Below are 14,440 nucleotides of genomic sequence, written 5' to 3'. Positions count from 1 at the left end.
CAACTCCACCACTAAACCATGTCCTTAAGCACCACATCTACATGTCTTTTAAATAGCTCCAGGGATGGTGACTCAACCACTTCCCTGGGCAGCCTGTTCCAGTGTTTGACAACCCTTTATGTGAAGAAATTTTTTCCTAATGTTCAATCTAAACCTCCCCCTGGTGCAACTTAGAGGCTGTTTTCTGTTGTCCTGTTGCTTGTTACCTGGGAGAAGAGACTGACCCCCACCTCACTACGGCCTCCTCTCAGGTAGTTGTAGAGAGTGATAAGGTCTCCCCTCAGCCTCCTCTTCTCCAGGCTGAACAGCCCCAGTGCCCTCAGTCGCTCCTCATAAGAGCTGTTCTCCAGACCCTTCGCCAGCTGCGTTGCCCTTCTCTGGACACGCTCCAGTACCTCAATGTCTATCTTGTAGTGGATGGCCCAAAACTGCACGCAGTGCTTGAGGTGCGGCCTCATCAGTGCCGAGTACAGGAGCGCGATCACCTCCCTACTCCTGCTGGCAACACTAATGTTTAGTAGGTGCTTTCTGACTTGATAGTGAAGAAAATAATTATATACACCAATAAACACAAACACACTGCCCTAGGTACTTCATAAAAGTCTGCTCTCGGAGGCATCTAGCTGTTTTGGAGATCATGAGTTTCTTACCTCAATTCCATCTTTCTGTGAAGGAGAAAGTAATTGTAGCGTATAAGCAGTGGTTGTTAGCAAATAAGAAACTGGTCTTTGTTTTGCAGACAGTGTCAGAACTGGAAAAATAATTGCATTTTGGATAATTTTATACTCTTGGGTACTAACTTGACTGAAAAAATATTACTTGTAATGTTTTGGTGGTTTTTTCTATGTTAAGGAAATTAGAAGTAGGTTTTACGTCGTAACGTGCATTGCTTTATTTCTCCCATGACAGTAAATATTGGAGTTGGGGAGCCTGACTTCATCTTGGGACAGCTGTATCACTTGTCTTCGGTACAGGCACCTGAAGTAGCCAAGTCTTGGGCAGCCCTGGCTAGTTGGGCTTATAGATGGGGCCGGAAAGTAGTTGATAATGCCAGGTAAATTCATCCTAATGTTTAAATTTATATGGCACAATTAGGTTTCTTAAGGTAGATGCTAGCTTTTTATTTATGATTACTGATCTGAAGTCTGAAGTCACATGTGAGCAGAGAACTGAATGTTCTCTTGATTACTTGCCTTCTGTAAAAAGAAGTGAGTTTAATTCTGAGATAAGGTTGAAGATTTCTTCCTTCAAGAAGTTTTGTGTATAAGTTCTTAATGGGTTCAGTAGCTCTATGAATGCTAATATATTGGGGATCAATAATTCATTAAATGTTACAGTCAGGGAGAAGGTGTTCGTCTGCTGCCCCGGGAAAAATCTGAGGTTCAGAACTTGCTCCCAGACAACATTGCAGAGGATGATAAAGAGAAAATCTATGGAATTCTTGGACAGGCAGTGTGTCGTCCAGCTGGAATTCAAGTGAGTGTAAATTTGCTTGCTTAAAGAAATGTTCAACTTCGGTGTGAACCTTATTTTTCCTTTAATTGTGATTCATGTTAAATCTTGTAAATGTTTTAAAGTTAAAATTCAGACAATACAAGAGTTCTCTAAGAAAGCATCTGTTAGCGAAGTGGTGATGTGTCTGTTCTGTGGACTATGGTAGTGTGATCAAGTAATGCAGTTGCGTGAGTTGCCTAGACGAAAACTGGACTAGAAACTAATATTGTTTGTAGAAATGGTTGGAGGACTTAATCAAGTATGTTTTCTTTTTATTTGCATTTAGGATGAAGATATGACTCTACAAATCACTGAAAATGAAGACAATGAAGAAGATGATATGGTGGATGTTATATGGCGTCAATTATTAACAAGTTGTCCCTGGCTTTCAGATCTTGATGAAAATGCAACAGAAGGATTAATCAAAGTGTGGAGGAAAGTTGTAGACAGAATCTTCAGTCTCTATAAGCTCTCCTGCAGTGCATACTTTACTTTCCTCAAACTCAATGCTGGTCAGGTTAGTGTTTGTGCTGATGAGGAAATCCAGTTACAAACTCTTCTAAATGATAGAAGGAGTATCAGGGGAGTATTTCTTTCTTTCAAGGTTCCACTTGATGAAGATGATCCCAGGCTGCACTTAAGAAATACTTCTGAGCAAAGCACTGATGATGTTATTGTGATGGCAACCCTAAGACTGTTACGATTGCTTGTGAAACATGCTGGAGAACTTAGACAGTATCTAGAGCATGGACTAGAAACTACACCTACTGCTCCTTGGAGAGGTAAATAAGATGTTATCTAGTTGTTAAAATTTATTTTGATGTGTTTTCTTTAAATAAAAGCAGAAAGGTATTCATTGCACTTTCATAAAATTTTTAAGTATGCTGGAAAGACAGCTTGTCTTCTACTAAATTTCATTAAAGGCATTCAAGTCTACCATGTACTCTGATCTTAGCATAGATAAGTAGCAGAGATCCTGATCCCCTTCCTCCCCTGCCTTAAGACACTGAAAGCAGAAAGGAGGTGTAGTTTGTGTAGTTTGTGAAGTATTGCGTTATATTACCACCTTAAAAAAAGTGGGGTGAGTTGTTTTTTTCCTAGGCACAGTTTGAAATGCAGTTCAGAGAAAGATGTGGCTGAAGCCAGGTATCTCAGAAGTAGCTGTTTGTCACTACACTACTGGTTCTGGTTCCAGTTCCTCAGGGACTTTCCCACAAAAGGTTATTGCGTTAAAGTGTGGAAGGCACTTTAGGAAGAGAAGGCCAACTATTGCAAAATTACGTCCAGTTATGCTAATGTCAGGAACTATTACCATGACTCTCCTTATTTTTGAAAAATGATACAACAAATACAATGTTCAAAACTCAATTCCTAGTGCTTGACTAAAGGATTTTATATTACATCTGATGTTATCTGTATTTGAATAGTAGAAGAAAATAAGCTGTTGCCTGTACTGTGAAAGACGGTTATTGAAAAGAAGTTTTTAGTGGGAAACTAGACATTTACATGTTTTTCAAAATAAAATAAAATTCTACATCATTTGAAATGAAAATAGATGAATCGGCACACTTTCTTTTCCTGTTTATGAAGGTATTATACCTCAGCTTTTTTCCCGCCTGAATCACCCAGAAGTGTATGTTCGTCAGAGTATTTGCAACTTACTTTGTCGAGTGGCTCAAGATTCTCCTCATCTCATACTATATCCTGCAATAGTGGGTACCATTTCACTTAGCAGTGAATCCCAGGCTTCAGGTACAAAGAAAAAAAAAATTTTAAATACAGTTTAACTATTACATTTTTATATACTGGACAAAATGATACTGAGGTGGTTTTTTCCGGTAACTGATACTTTCTGTCTTAAGAATATTTTGGGACCTTACTGATACTTTCGATTTGATTTACGGGTTTGGCAAATAACTTAGTTTTTTCCATGTTACTGTCATGTACTTTGCCAGTACTTAATGTAATACGGGGACCTGATGCTAAATGAAGTGTTGAGTGATGTATCTTTCAATGCCAGAATAGTGTAGTTAATATTTTAACATCTGTTTTTAATTTAGGAAACAAGCTGCCTTCTGCCATCCCTACTTTGCTAGGTAATATTCAAGGAGAAGAACTGTTAGGTGGTGAATGTGATGGAGGGAGCCCCCCAGCTTCTCAAGAAAGTAGTAAAGATGACACAAAAGTTGGATTAAATGAAGATCAAGCAATGATGCAAGATTGTTACAGCAAAATTGTGGAGAAACTCTCTGCTGCAAATCCAACAATGGTATTGCAGGTAAATAATCCAAATGTATGCTACTTATGCTCTTACTTGAACCACAAAATATGTAATTTGTGTATCTTGTGGGTAGACCTACTGAAAGTTTGTTGCATCTTTGCTGTTAAACTGTCATGTTTTTTCAAGCTGTTCATCTACAAAAATAAGTCTTAATACTAGTATTCTTAAAAGTAAGTGAATCAACTTATTTTATGCAGGTTCAGATGCTAGTGGCTGAGCTGCGCAGAGTTACAGTTCTTTGGGATGAACTTTGGTTGGGAGTTTTACTGCAGCAGCACATGTACGTCCTCAGAAGGATTCAACAACTGGAAGATGAAGTGAAGAGGGTCCAGAACAACAACACTTTACGGAAGTATGTCTTTTTTGAATGATTCAAGTGGTAATCATAACAAATATTTGCTCTTGGGGAAGCATGCAGTCAAACCAATCAACAGTGGTGTTGCTCCTGAATTCATGCTATCCTAACTGTTCTTTGTAAGCGAGTGACCTTATTTTGATAACATTTTGATGCCACAGCTAGTACTCTAATAGATTGAGAAACAACAACAGTCTGCCTGTGAATCCATGTTGGGATTTCCTTACTAATAATGTGGTGGAACCCAACGCATATTAAGTTGGGGATTATGAGATCCTGTAGCTCTTCATTTCCAAGGTGTTTCTTAAAGTCAGCTGAAATGAAGCCAAGCATGTTGAAAGGTGTAGCCTATTAGGGCTGACATGGAGTGGGAGAACAGCGTACTCTGACTCTCTCTCTTCCCTTTCTTTATAGTGTGGTACATCCTCATGGAGTAGTAGTAAAGTGCTCTTTTATTAAAGGAAATCAGTTGCTTACAGTGGTTGAGCTCTGAGCTTCTCCTCAGGGTGTCCAGTAGGAAAGAACCCAGTTCAAACATTTCAGTTTAAAAAAAAAAAAAAAAAGCGTGGTTCAGAGGAAGGTGCATTCAATGTGGAATGAAATACTCTTCCTTTTAATATAGTCATTCTTGAAGACCTCATTTTAGAGACTTTTCATGAATTCTTAGATTGTCTCATTTCAGTCTTATTTTAATGCTCTGCATATGAAGTAACTTCGTTTTATGGAGTTCAGAGGAAATTTTGTTGGGTTTTTTGTTTGTTTGTTTTTTTTAATATAGAGAGGAGAAAATAGCAATCATGCGTGAAAAGCATACAGCTCTAATGAAGCCCATTGTATTTGCTCTGGAACATGTACGGAGCATCACTGCAGCTCCTGCAGAAACTCCTCATGAGAAATGGTTTCAGGATACCTATGGAGATGCAATTGAAAATGCACTAGAGAAACTTAAGAATCCTTTGAATCCTGCTAAACCTGGAAGCAGCTGGCTCCCATTTAAAGAGGTATTATATGAACAGACTAGGAGTACCATGTGTTGACTCTTGACACTCTTGCTGTACCATGTGCTTGACCCTCTTTCTCCTTAGTATTCTCTTGTAATTCTCCTGCCATATCCAAATTGCAGCCTGAAACTTTGTCCTCTCTGCCATCACCACAGGTGTGCTAAACAATAAAGCACGGTAATTTTTGCTGTAACAAGTTCTACTGACTGTCTGCATTATTGCATTTCTACACAATGAAATTTTTTGTTTTGCAAATCTTGCATCTTCTGCTCTCTGGGATGCTGTCAGTTTTGGAGGCAGAGGGCTTTTTTCTTTTTTTAAATACTGTCTTTCTGATACTCTATGCCATTTGAGTGTAGCGGATTAAAATGTTAACAAGTTGGTACTCTGGTTATCTAAGCGTGGTCTTTGGGCTGTGAAGCAACCTTCAAATGATCAGCCCTTCCCAAAGATACTTTGTTTTTCAGTAATGTGATCTTGTCTTAGTTTTTTTTGGATCTGAGGAGGAACAAAATACGTATTCACGTGGATATCCACAGCCAGCCTGGTGGCTTTTAAAAGTCTTGCTAGACAGAACCTAGATTTTACACACAAATAGGCTTTTTTTTTTTTATAGTTCCCCTTCTGCTTTGCAGAGCAAGCAAGCATGCAGATAAGTAAACAAGAGGTTGCTGAATGCTGCTGCCTTTGACCGCAGCTCAAATATTTGTAAATGCAGGAGCAAACCTCTTGAGTTTGATTTGTTGTGACTTTGGTGCTTATCACCAGGCATGGTATATTTGCTGTGTAAAGGATGTGTTTTAGTTTTTTTGTCATCTTCATCCGAAGCTGTAAATGAATTAATAGGGTCACAAGGATGAAAGGTAGTTTAAGAAAAATCTCCATGGTTTCTGGAAGGTGACTACCATTAAGTCTGTTTTGGTGGTGGTTTTGGTTTGGTGTGGTTTTTGGGTTTTTTTTGGTTTAATGCTAGCTGTTAAGGTGAGCCTCAACCTAAAGCAAAAAATTTCTGTGGAATAGGTTATGCTAAGTTTGCAGCAAAGAGCACAGAAACGAGCTAGTTACCTTCTACGACTTGAAGAAATCAGTCCTTGGTTGGCTGCCATGATGAACACTGAAATAGCACTTCCTGGAGAAGTATCTACCAGAGACACAGTCACAATTCATAGTGTGGGCAGCACCATCACAATCCTGCCTACCAAAACCAAACCTAAAAAGCTGCTTTTCCTGGGTTCAGATGGGAAGAACTATCCCTACCTGTTCAAAGGTAAGAAATAGAAGTTTTCTCATACAAGTTACTTTCTCTTGTTATAAATTAGACTGTATTAAAGTTAGGAAGATGCATGGTTGCAACTTTTATTTTATCTGCCTGCGTGGTGTGGAGAAGGTTGTTTGCAGCACCTGCTACCTCTGTTCCCCACCTCCCACTTCACCATACGTTTTCAAGAAATTTTACTGTGCAAAGCTGTAAGTCAGGGGTGTTTCAGATCCCTTCTTTATAAGGGTTGCATCAGAAACAGTATTCTGCTTGCATACTGGTAGGATTAGCCGGATGCACTTTCCTAGAGGCTTATGGTAGTACCCAGAAGAGAACTTCAGAGGCTTCGTGCCTTCCCTGAAAAGGAAAGACCAATTCATTATGTTAGTAACTGTTGTGTGTACTGCTCACAGAGAGTGCTGTTGTGAACAGGCGATTCAAGTAGGTAAATGCTGTGTAAACATTTAGGTTTGGGCTGAACAATTCATCCTTAATCTGCATAATTTATAAAGCTATTCATAGTCTGAAATGAAGTAGGTTTTCAAAAAATGCTAAATTTTGGGCTTTAAGAGAAGATTTTTTTTTTTAATCTAGCAACTAAAGTTTAATCAAAACCAATTTATCGCAGGTTTGGAAGACTTGCATCTAGATGAAAGAATCATGCAATTCTTATCAATTGTGAACACGATGTTTGCTAGTATTAACCGTCAAGAGACACCGAGGTTCCACGCGAGGCACTACTCTGTGACACCTCTGGGAACAAGATCAGGCTTGATCCAGTGGGTTGATGGAGCTACTCCTTTGTTTGGTCTTTACAAGCGGTGGCAACAGCGAGAAGCGGCTTTACAAGCACAAAAGGTAACAACTCTCTTTTATGCCAGCTAGAACAATTTAGAAGGGAAACATTTATTCTGATTTACTTTGCAATTTTAAATAACGTAGTCTTAAAAGGATTGTGTTTTGTTCATAATAATTAGCAAATGGTTCTGTGTATTCATACCTATTGGGATTTCACCAGATGTCAATGAAATTGCATATACGTATGTATATATAACAGTATGTAATAGAAATATGCTGCTCTAGCATGATAACTCAAGGAGAAATGTTTCTGAACAGTTAACCTTGGTTAGAATTATTTTAGTTCCACATTTCATTCTGTCATTCTCATTTAATTTTAAATATAGTTTTTACAGTTATATTTTTGAAATGTACCTTGGTAAGAGTAGAGTTATGCCAAAATAATGTTTTTGGTTTATTTAGGCTTTTTTAACTATTGAATTTTGAAAGAATTCTCTGAGCTGTAAAAGTCATCCTCAGTAGAGGAGCTGATTCATATTTCATTCTCTCCAAAACTGAATTTGGGATACAACTCATTACAACAGAAAAGTGATACATAAACAACCATTTCTACCTCTTCTAGGCTCAGGACTCTTACCAGACTCCTCAGAATCCTGGAATAGTGCCTAGACCCAGTGAACTTTATTACAGTAAAATTGGACCCGCTTTAAAGGCGGTTGGGCTTAGTCTTGATGTGTCACGTCGTGACTGGCCCTTGAATGTCATGAGGGCTGTTCTGGAAGAACTGATGGAAGCGACTCCCCCGAATCTCCTAGCTAAGGAGCTCTGGTCATCATGTACTACGCCGGATGAATGGTGGAGAGTTACACAGGTGAGTTACAACAAATATATTTTCCCTTTGAAAGGCTGTGTTTTTAATGGGGTGAGGGGAAACAAATGCCTGGGATGTGATCAAGCAAGGATACTTGTGAGTTAGGTGAGCTAGCACTGCTGAAGCTTCCTGTAACAGGAAATGTTGGCAGTTGTACCATTTGGAATAGAAAAATGGGTATACACCCAATAGCTCTGCATTATTATACTAGAATTATCAGCCTAAGACATGAAAATTCTTGTAAGATATCACCAGACAACAAATAGAAAACAGCTTAGAATAAGTTGGTTTTGATTTATCTTACACTTAAAATGATGTTTTAAGATGGTAGTCAGTCCAATGTGTTGGCAGAGGATTCCCACAAATAATTTTTTCCTGAAACTCTCTTTAAAGTCATATGCAAGATCCACTGCAGTTATGTCCATGGTTGGCTACATCATTGGTCTTGGAGACAGACATCTGGATAATGTTCTTATAGATATGACTACAGGAGAAGTTGTCCACATAGATTATAATGTTTGCTTTGAAAAAGGTAATTTAAAAAATGCTATATGTTATTCAAATAAAAGGTTTCCCTTCTTAGTAATTAAAAGAAACAACTTAAATTTTTATCTTAAAGGGAAAAGCCTTAGGGTACCAGAGAAGGTTCCGTTCCGGATGACGCACAATATTGAAACAGCACTTGGAGTGACAGGAGTAGAAGGGGTTTTCAGGCTTTCTTGTGAACAGGTAAGTTAGGAAACTTGCAGAAAACGGAGGGCTGTCACATGCCAAATACTGTCTCAAACTCATCTATTAAATAATCTACTGTTGATGTATAAAGCCTTCACATTTGTGCTGTGATTTTTAATTGCACTTATTTCAGATACAGCCTATAGTAGGTGTTTGAGAAATACGAGATTATTTCTCGGATAAATACGTATGCAAGTAGTGGTACAACTACAATTCAGGGGGAAAGGGGGACTTGTAGCTCTAGATGTAAAAGTCACATTTTTTCTGAAGCTTATTTTGTGAAGTTTTGCTTACCCTCTTTCAGGACTCATCCTTTATAAACATGACAAATATGTTTTTAAAAAGAAAGGAGAACTTTCTTCCTCAACTGTCTGTTGCTGGGTACAGAGTTCGAGTGGAAGGCTAGAATGCAGTCTTTAGGTTTAGTGTTGTTACTATAGGCTAGCTGCATTTGTACATACTGTGGTATTCTTCCTGTACTTTTAGTGCTTTAGGGATAGGTTACGGATTTCTCTGCCTACTCAAGTACAGTATTTTGCATTTAAAATTCCACTGTTCTACAAGGATAATGCGGGATCAGAATGAATCTGTTTAATATATGATGCAGGTCCTTCATATTATGCGGCGTGGGAGAGAGACTTTGCTTACATTGCTTGAAGCTTTTGTTTATGATCCTCTGGTGGACTGGACAGCAGGAGGCGAAGCAGGATTTGCTGGAGCTGTCTATGGTGGTGGTGGCCAGCAGGCTGAAAACAAACAAAGCAAAAGAGAAATGGAAAGAGATATTACACGTAGTCTCTTCTCTTCAAGAGTAGCTGAGATAAAGGTTAGTGTATTACAATGATTTTCAAAGTAGCGCCTATGCTTTTACTTCTTTTTTTGCATTTTGGGAGTGGTGGAAGAGGTGGTCATTTATTAGAAATTCACAAATTTTATTGAGCAAAATTGAGTTCTTATTGAGGGGAGGTGCTTATATGGAACTTGCAGGTGTTTAGTTTTCACTTTCTGTGTACTTAATTCTAAAACACGTTTTAATGTTTTGCCTGAATCTGGGCTAGAGGAATAAAACCAGATGTTTAGAGAGAAGTCTAAATAAAGAATGTCTGTTAAGCTTTAGCATTTGTAGCACTGGAGGTAGTCCTAGATGAACATCATTATTGAAGGGTTAAGTGCTGCCATATATTATTTTCTCTTACCTGTTCTATGACATCTGTGTCTTGGTTATAGGTTAACTGGTTTAAGAACAGAGATGAAATGCTTGCTGTGCTGCCAAAATTGGACAGTAGTTTAGAAGAGTATCTGAACCTGCAAGAGCAGTTGACAGATGTAGAAAAGTTGCAAGGAAAACTGCTGGAGGAGATAGAATTTCTGGAAGGTGCAGAAGGAGTGGATCATCCCTCACACACGCTTCAGCACAGGTACAGAGGAGCCAGGAATTCTGTTAGGAATCTCACAGTTCAATACAGTTGGTGGTTTAGTAATGTACTTATGAGTTAAATGTTAGCTAGGTAAAAATGATTCTTAAGTAAGCAAGAAGTACAGAACAACTATTGAAACCATTTTCTTATGGAATAATCTTATGACCTACACCTCATTCTCCATCAATGTAACCTGTGGTAGTCTGTGTCTGCACTTGACGCTCAAGGCGAGAGACAGAATGTGCTGAACGTTAATTCAAATTAATCCACGTAATGCAGCTATTGATAAATAGCACAAACGTCTTTTCAACTAAGTTTTTAATTCTTTATTTTTTAAGTTTATTTGAAATTGATCAAAGATTTCGGAATTGCATGAATATGCACATGCATTCATTATTTTGTAGGGAAACAGAATTAATTATTAACACAACGTTATTAAAGTTTTATGTAATTGGTGAGAATATGTTCATTTTCTGGTCAACAAGGTAGTTGTACTGTTCAATATAGTTTTGTATTCAATATAGTTAAGTATTTTTTTCTTGTGGTACTTACTTGATTCTGTGGCTTCAATAATTCAGGTATTCTGAGCACACACAGTTGCAGTCTCAACAAAGAGCTGTCCAGGAAGCAATCCAGGTGAAGCTGAATGAGTTTGAGCAGTGGAAAACACATTACCAGACTGCTTTCAGTAATTTAGAGGCAACTCAACTTGCAAGTCTTCTTCAAGAAATTAGCACACAAATGGACCTAGGTATAAAATAGTATTTGTGGGTTTTTTAAATGGTTTGAAAATAACTAGAATTTAATATCAGGAGACATTATGAGTATTGTCTAATGTAAAGGCAAGGACCTGTATATAATAAATGAAAAGAAAGGGGGTTCTTCAAAGGGTGATTTAGAGCACTTCAAGGTTTCTTTGCCAAACTGTCTGAAGGAACTTGTCTGTCTTACTCTAGCCAGGCATGAGATTACTCTCTTACCTTGTGCTCAGAATTCTCAGTATGAATTCTCCATGCCTCCTTTATCACAAGTAAAAGAATATGCTCAGTATTTGTATGCTATAAAATAGGTGTGCTTCAGAGATGCATCTTCATTTTTAAACATCTTTCTTAAAAGGTCCTCCAAGTTACGTGCCAGCAACAGCGTTTCTGCAAAACGCAGGCCAGGCACATCTAATCAGTCAGTGTGAACAACTGGAAGGAGAAGTTGGTGCTCTTCTTCAGCAGAGAAGATCTGTGTTACGTGGTTGTCTTGAACAACTGCACAACTATGCAACAGTAGCTCTTCAGTATCCAAAAGCTGTGTTTCAGAAGCACCGAATAGAGCAGTGGAAAACCTGGATGGAAGAACTCATCTGTAACATGACAATAGAGCGTTGTCAGGATATCTTTAGGAAGTAAGTGGACAGAATAATGGATTGTTTGAAGAACTTAATTTTCAAGCTACTTCAGGATTTTAATTTTCTAAATAAAATGAATGCTTTTGCGAGGACCGATCTAATTATACACCAAGGCAAGATTCAGTTGTAATTCCAGAAGCTTGGAGAAAAAGATGAGAAAATGCTTTAAAAATACTGTTTCAGGGTTTAATCTGTGTACTGCAAAAAGAAACCTAAGTGATGTTGCCGTGTAATGAACAAATGAAGAGCCATTTTTGTGGCTTTAGGGTAGTGATATTTAGGGCTTTTAGAAACTTCTAGTATTTAAAAATCACTTAAGTCGACTAAAGATTTTTTTCTATTAAAGCAGATTTTTCAAGCAATTTTTTTCTTTTTCTTCTGAAGTCAGGCCACTTCAGCATTATTACTGTTTGGCATACAAGATCTAGATTATATTCAAGCATTTATACTGAAACCTGTTTCTTTCCTATTTCTTATCTTCTATTCATTCTTTGCCTCAAGGACTACTGATTGTCTTCTGTCCTTGCAAATAGTTGTGAAATATGGTGCATTCTAGGACTTCATGAAAGTGTCATTAGGATAGCCATCAACTGCTGTGGTATGTAGAGTTGATACGGAGTAGGTGATGTGGGAACTGTTCAAATGTGGAGTACTCTTCCTGCCCACAGAGCAGAATGCAACTTGCTAGCGCTTGAGAAAGGAGGATTTTGTCTTTGTGCTTTTGCTTTACAGGTATGAAATGCAATATGCTCCTCAACCACCTCCAAGTATGTGCCAGTTCATAACTGCTACAGAAATGACTCTACAGCGCTATGCAGCAGATATAAATAACAGACTTATTGGGCAGGTGGAGCGTTTGAAACAGGAGGCAGTTACTGTACCTGTTTGTGAAGAGCAGCTGAAAGAAATTGAACGTTGCATAAAAGTTTTCCTTCATGAAAATGGAGAAGAGGGCTCACTGAGCTTAGCAAGCGTTATCATCTCTGCTCTTTGTACGCTGAAGAGGTGAGTTGACTCTTGTGAAATTGTCTGAGTCCATTCAGGTTTGAGACCACGCAAAAGGAATATTCAAGTGACATAACTGTGGAGAATGCAATAGCAGGCAGGTTGACTAACTAAGTGCCGTAATTCATCTAGGCGAAATCTGATGATGGAAGGTGCAGCATCTAGTGCTGGAGAGCAACTGGTTGATTTGACTTCAAGAGATGGAGCCTGGTTCTTGGAGGAGCTTTGCAGCATGAGTGGCAATGTTACGTGCCTTGTGCAGTTGCTGAAGCAGTGTCATCTTGTACCCCAGGACTTAGATATTCCTAACCCAATTGAAGCATCTGAAGCTGTTCACTTAGCGAATGGAGTATATATCTCACTTCAGGTGATACTTTTATGTTACTTTTTGTTTCCTCATCCCCAACATTCTAAGGCTTCAGCTAAGCCATTCTTAATAGCTTCTTCCTTAAACAGCTAAATGTTTGTTTATGATGCTGCTGAGATTTTTTTGTGGGGGTCCTTAATCTTGATTTCTGTATTTGGCTGAGCTGAGCAGGCATTTGCCACTGCCATTTACATTTTTATTGGTTGAAAGGAACCATTTTGATCTGTACATGACAAGTTGTAAAAACTGCTGTCAAGTAAGTAACCATGAGAAAAAAGTATCAGATTTACAGACACAGCATCTTGATATCTTGCTTTTGTTCTTTTATTCTGTTGCTGGCAGTCCAGAACAACTTCCACATCGTTTAATCTGTGCACTTTCTGTTTTCTGCTCCTGCTAAGCCTTACTTATATTCACCTGAAACAAGTAGTTTGAAACAAATTCTGAAAACATGTCATAAAGGCCCATATCTCCAAGACTGGGAAGGAGAAAAATGAATTTATGATTTTGTGTTTTAGAAATGTTTCCGCTTTAAAAAAGCAAACAAAACAAAAAAAATAAGCGGCAGCTTGAGTAAAATATCTGCTGAAGACTTAGATGGTTTATAAATTGTTGCTGCTGTAAGTAACTTTTTGAGGCTTTTTGTTCCACTGTATTGTATTTGAAAAATATTTTCCTACCAACCTGTGTAAGTGCATTGAGATTTTGTCACTTTCTTTGCTCTTCAAAGTATTAACAGTTCAGAATTTTTTCAGAAACATGCATGCAATTTCATTGTATTGCAGCTGAGATCTTTCACCCACACATTGTCCTCCCTGTGAGCTCTTAGGTAAGATGTGTAGCTCACTGAGCAGTCAAGATAACTGATCTTTTTGGTGTGTCTTGTCTCATTTTGGAGACAGAGCACTTTGGTTGGTTTTCTGTAGCTGTCTTTAGCCCCCTGATGCATTCTGCTTGGAGAAAATTGCTTTATGCCACTTAAGGTACTACTTTTCTTACCTGCATTGGTTCTGTGGCATGAGCAGAACTCTACCAAATAATCACCATCTGGCGAGTTTTTAATTATTTTCCTTTGCCTAGTGCAATCAGTTTAGCAAATCATAAATTCAGTAAGTAATTTAACTCATAGTTATATAAAGGAATAGAAAAGGTATGTAATTTGATGGAAGTTGATTTGCAAAGTGTGATCTCTGTACCGCTAATCCTCTGCTGAGGATTGCTGTAAGGTACTGCTGCTGATGCTATTGAGGTAGTTGTTGCTACATTGTGCAAATGTCAAACCTTTGTGTTTGTACAGGGTTTAATGTATTCCTGATTTCTTTAAATTAAAAAAAAGAGTAGATTTTGACCCTTGGCCAACTATCATCATGGTATCTTTTAGACAATGTGTACCACAGGCTGGTGTAATACTAAAATGAGAAAAATATTGCATATGATACTTTGAGAAGAGAAAAATTCTTA

General features: G+C 38.1%; 1 protein-coding gene across 1 annotated transcript in view; it reads left to right on the top strand.

The window, feature by feature from the left end:
• Nucleotides 1-14,440, top strand: part of SMG1 (SMG1 nonsense mediated mRNA decay associated PI3K related kinase) — a 69,333-nt gene that overhangs the window by 43,691 nt on the left and 11,202 nt on the right. Inside the window, exons 32-50 of the mRNA XM_086473197.1 lie at nt 910-1,054; nt 1,338-1,476; nt 1,781-2,011; nt 2,099-2,276; nt 3,085-3,246; nt 3,555-3,772; nt 3,973-4,127; nt 4,909-5,131; nt 6,152-6,398; nt 7,018-7,247; nt 7,810-8,058; nt 8,452-8,590; nt 8,678-8,787; nt 9,398-9,616; nt 10,018-10,208; nt 10,787-10,959; nt 11,325-11,604; nt 12,340-12,612; nt 12,745-12,979. Coding sequence (XP_086329323.1) covers nt 910-1,054; nt 1,338-1,476; nt 1,781-2,011; nt 2,099-2,276; nt 3,085-3,246; nt 3,555-3,772; nt 3,973-4,127; nt 4,909-5,131; nt 6,152-6,398; nt 7,018-7,247; nt 7,810-8,058; nt 8,452-8,590; nt 8,678-8,787; nt 9,398-9,616; nt 10,018-10,208; nt 10,787-10,959; nt 11,325-11,604; nt 12,340-12,612; nt 12,745-12,979 — 3,797 coding nt within the window. The remainder of the gene's footprint in view (nt 1-909; nt 1,055-1,337; nt 1,477-1,780; nt 2,012-2,098; nt 2,277-3,084; nt 3,247-3,554; nt 3,773-3,972; nt 4,128-4,908; nt 5,132-6,151; nt 6,399-7,017; nt 7,248-7,809; nt 8,059-8,451; nt 8,591-8,677; nt 8,788-9,397; nt 9,617-10,017; nt 10,209-10,786; nt 10,960-11,324; nt 11,605-12,339; nt 12,613-12,744; nt 12,980-14,440) is intronic.

The sequence above is a fragment of the Leptosomus discolor genome, chromosome 14 (assembly GCF_034619465.1).
Source record: "Leptosomus discolor isolate bLepDis1 chromosome 14, bLepDis1.hap2, whole genome shotgun sequence".
NCBI lineage: Eukaryota > Metazoa > Chordata > Aves > Leptosomiformes > Leptosomidae > Leptosomus > Leptosomus discolor.
Note: the sequence above shows the minus strand (reverse complement) of the source record. Positions and strands in the feature narration are given on the sequence as shown.